Source organism: Myotis davidii, unplaced genomic scaffold (genome assembly GCF_000327345.1).
Source record: "Myotis davidii unplaced genomic scaffold, ASM32734v1 scaffold333, whole genome shotgun sequence".
NCBI lineage: Eukaryota > Metazoa > Chordata > Mammalia > Chiroptera > Vespertilionidae > Myotis > Myotis davidii.
In genome coordinates this window covers 792,195-793,713 of record NW_006285266.1, presented here as the reverse complement: position 1 = coordinate 793,713, position 1,519 = coordinate 792,195, and the positions used below count along the sequence as shown (strand labels likewise).

General features: G+C 35.9%; 1 protein-coding gene across 1 annotated transcript in view; it reads left to right on the top strand.

Moving 5' to 3' along the window:
• Positions 1 to 1,519, top strand: part of CDC42BPA (CDC42 binding protein kinase alpha) — a 178,442-nt gene that overhangs the window by 130,068 nt on the left and 46,855 nt on the right. The window contains exon 19 of the mRNA XM_015558957.1: positions 448 to 539. Within this exon, the coding sequence (XP_015414443.1) occupies positions 448 to 539 (92 nt within the window). The remainder of the gene's footprint in view (positions 1 to 447; positions 540 to 1,519) is intronic.

The following is a 1,519-nucleotide window of genomic DNA, read 5'->3' as shown; positions in this document are numbered from 1 at the left end:
CTCTCCCTATCCCTTCCGCTCTGTAAAAAAAATCAATAAAATATATTTAAAAAAATAAATTTATGGCAAGGTGAGTTCTATTAAATTCTAACAGAATTCAAAAATTAACTTTTTCTTTTATGACATTTTAAAGTTTAATATTTAACTCGGGTCAGCAACTTTTTCTAGAAAAGGCCAGAGGGTAAATATTTTGGGACCATATAGTCTCTGTCTACTGTTTATGGCCAGGGACGCCATAAACAGTGTATAACCAAGGGAGTCCAGCTGTATTCCCGTAAAACGTTACTTACACAAGAGTAGATGACAGCTGGATTTGCTTCCTGGTGGTTTGCATTTCCCTAATACAGCATGACTGACAGCAGTCAAACCAAGTGAGTCCAACCCAGTAAATGACGCTCACTAACCAACAATGAAAATAATGACATTTCCCTTTTTCTTCTTTTTAAGTAAACTAAAAGATTCAGAGAAGAAGAACTTGGAACTGCTATCAGAAATCGAGCAGCTGATCAAGGACACCGAAGAGCTTAGATCTGAAAAGGGTATGGGAATGTTTTTGTGTCAATCAGGACTTAATATTCTGCTGTGAATGTATTTTTATTACACAAGGACCAGCTTATTGTGTAGGTGGAAGAATTGTTCACCCTAGCAGTCTGGCATCCCTATATGGCTATTGGGATCCATTTATAGGTGTGTGTGTGTGTGTGTGTGTGTGTGTGTGTGTTACACACATATTTGGTAGTTTGGTGTCTGAGTCTTTTTGTTTTACTTAATATACATTGTTTAGAGATTGATTTTAATAGAACTCACCTTGTCATAAATTTAACTATTTTTTCAGTGCCTACTTCACGAATAATATTTTTGTGATTGGAAAAAGGTATCTTATACTTTCTATTCTTCTCCCAGGGTAGTTGAAGAAAGAATGTATGAAATAACTAAAGTTTAATCTAATCCAGTATTAAAAGAGCAATTCAAAGATAAAAATTATTTTGGCATTTCAGTGTCTTCTTCCATATTTGACTCTTAAATTGCTTGCCCTGAGGAATTTCCCAGGATTTATTCCCATTTTCTAGAAACAGTAATTACTTAAGCATTTTTTCCGTTAATGTGAAAAGCAACAGTGTTTGGTAGCTATATTACCTGAACTTCTTAAACTTTCTTTCCATAATATGGGCATTCAGAAGGTAAAAATTTAATAAAAAGAAATTCAGAATGTTTTTAATGACAGGGTCTCTTCTATGCAATAACGAGAAATTCGTTTTCCTGACAAAGTCAGTATTCCTGACCTAATTCCAACCCGGTTAGTGGGCTCTGTGTTATGTTGTGTGCTTCCCTGCACTTTGCAGCCCCGTGACACACACTGATGTCAAATAGTTGGGTCTCTGCATCTGCTGAGAATTGTGGAAGAACAAGGTAATCACATTAAAGGAGTTAGCGTGGAAAGGCCATTAAAAGTAGTAGATGTGCAATAAATGTGGGTTGATAGGATTTCCTAGTGGACAGGAAAGGAAGGAACCCAGAA